The sequence below is a fragment of the Notolepis coatsorum genome (assembly GCF_963971535.1).
Source record: "Notolepis coatsorum genome assembly, chromosome: 3".
Lineage (NCBI taxonomy): Eukaryota > Metazoa > Chordata > Actinopteri > Aulopiformes > Paralepididae > Notolepis > Notolepis coatsorum.
Genome location: NC_140167.1, coordinates 61185398 through 61187897, shown reverse-complemented (window position 1 = coordinate 61187897; position 2500 = coordinate 61185398). Strand labels below are relative to the sequence as shown.

Here is a 2500-nt window from a genome sequence, read left to right as displayed (position 1 = left end):
TGTGTGTGTGTGTGTGTGTGTGTGTGTGTGTGTGTGTGTGTGTGTGTGTGTGTGTGTGTGTGTGTGTGTGTGTGTGTGTGTGTGTGTGTGTCTGTGTGTGTGTGCGTGCGTGCGTGCGTCATAGGAGTGCCCTGCAGGCTCTCAGAACTTCCGGGAGATTCAGTGCGGAGACTTTGACAGCGTTCCATTCCGGGGGAAATTCTACACCTGGAAACCTTACAGAGGAGGTTAGTGTGTCTGAGTGTCTGTGTGCAGTCGGCTGGTGGGCAGACAGCTGTGTGTGTATGTGTACGTGTATATACAGTATGTATGTGTATGTATGTGTGTATGTGTATGTATGTATGTGTGTATGTATGTGTATGTATGTATGTATGTATGTATGTATGTATGTATGTATGTATGTATGTATGTATGTATGTATGTATGTATGTATGTATGTATGTATGTATGTATGTATGTATGTATGTATGTGTATATACAGTATGTATGTGTATGTATGTATGTGTCTGTATGCAAATTCAGGTGTACGAGAATGCGCATTGCAGGTTTAATTAACCCTTTCAGTGCCATGGACGACATATCTCGTTTTATCAGCCCCCCCATTGAGTGCCCACGACGACAAATATCGTTTTATTTTTTTATTAGCGATCTGATTCATATTTCATCAACCGAGTCTCCCGTTGGTACACCAGCCCCTACAGGAGCTCAGATTGGAAAAAAGCGCCCCCTATCGTCTATCCCTGTGTAACTGCAGGTCAGGAATCTATTTGACCAGTCTTGGGATAATCAGAGTTGTATTCGCTGAGATCTCAGCATTTGCCCTATGTGTGATGTGGCTGTTTGGCTGTGATCGCTGATGAGGAAATAAGATAATCGATTTTTCAGCTCGCTTCTATAGCGTGCATACGTACACATATACTATCGATAATCTAGCGTTTATTTGAAAACGATTCATAAATAGGCCGAAAAATTACAACGTTTTTGTGTATTCTAGAATATTCCAGTAAATGTCTTTTATCATGGAATCTTTATATTCTCCTTGAAAACGAGGGCTTTTCAAAATGCTATAAAACGAAAATGAACCGATAAAAAAACAATCCGCTTCGACAATGTTGACTGCAAACGAGTCATTGATAAGCGACGGGCAGATTAGACACATAGCCATAATTTAAAACATAGATTAGGCGTTTTTAACGCTAACATTGAAGTGGATGGTGGCATTCAACGGAGTAAATCAATGTTAATCAAAGGCGCTGAAAGTGTTAAGAATGAGTGATGTTTTTTATTCATGGGAACCCAGCTGCGAAGATTTTGGCCACTTTCACACGTTCAGGAATCCGGAGGACGATTTTTGTAAATGTGTTAGTACGAAAAATGTTACCAAGATATTTACAAAGGTACTTACGAACATGTTCAAGAATGAGAAGGACCGGGCGGCTGGGTAGCGCAGTGGACTAAGCACTCGCCTACCACCGCAGAGACTCTGGGATCAAATCCAGCTGTCAGCGGTACCTCCGGCCTGGTCAGTCGTCCCTACTAACACAATTGGCAGTGTTAGAGGGTGGGAAGCCGTTGGGGTATGTGTCCTGGTCGCGTGTAGCCTTTTTACAACGCATCCGCGTTTCCGGCGCTCTGATTGACCAGGTCACGTGACATGTGCGCCCAATAGCATGTTTGCCCATTTCCGCGTCGAACAGCCTGCAAACTACCTGGCGTTCTATCGCCATGCTCTAAGACAAACTCTAACCTTAACCAACTTCGAAAGAGTGCCTAAGCTTAACCGGTGAAAGAACTTGCCGTCACGCTCTAAGACAAACTCTAACCTTAACCAACTTCGAAGAGTGCCTAAGCTTAACCGGTGAAAGAACTTGCCGTCACGCTCTAAGACAAACTCTAACCTTAACCAACTTCGAAGAGTGCCTAAGCTTAACCAGTGTAGAAACTTGCCGTCCCACGATTGGCGCTCATGTCACATGACCTGGCCAATCAGAGCGCAAAGCGGGAACCCGGAAACGCGGATGCGTTGTAAAAAGGCTTCAAGCGTCCTGGTCGTTGTAAACTGTGACTCCTACAGGTCGGTCGGGGCGCCTGTTCAGCAGGGAGGTGATCTGGGGGAAATAGTGTGAACCTCAGTTCCCCAGTGAAACTCCTCGCTGTCAGGTGAAAAGAAGCGGCTTGCGACTCCGCATGTATCGGAGGAGGCATGTGGTAGTTCTACACCCTCCCCAGGCCGACAGTGGGGCAATGCGCGCAATGACCAGGAAAGGAATTGGACGACTAAATTAGGATGGGTGAAAAAAATACAGAAAGCCCAAAAAATGTATATAATAAAAAAAGATTATAATAATAAAGAATGAGGAGGACCAATGTCTTTGCTGGCATCTTTTCTTTTACAATAATTTTTTTACATGCGGTTAGACGTCAGTGAAATTCAACACAGTGCGGAACCCTTGTTAAAGGTCCAGTGTCACCGGTAAATGGCGGTGTTGCCGTGAGTGCG

The 2500-nt window shown here is 44.7% G+C and overlaps 1 protein-coding gene across 1 annotated transcript in view; it reads left to right on the top strand.

The window, feature by feature from the left end:
- The window catches only part of adamts10 (ADAM metallopeptidase with thrombospondin type 1 motif, 10), a gene marked incomplete at its 5' end in the record, with an annotated part of 176102 nt that overhangs the window by 103751 nt on the left and 69851 nt on the right, over positions 1-2500 (top strand). Inside the window, 1 exon segment of the mRNA XM_084311220.1 lies at positions 125-227. Coding sequence (XP_084167346.1) covers positions 125-227 — 103 coding nt within the window.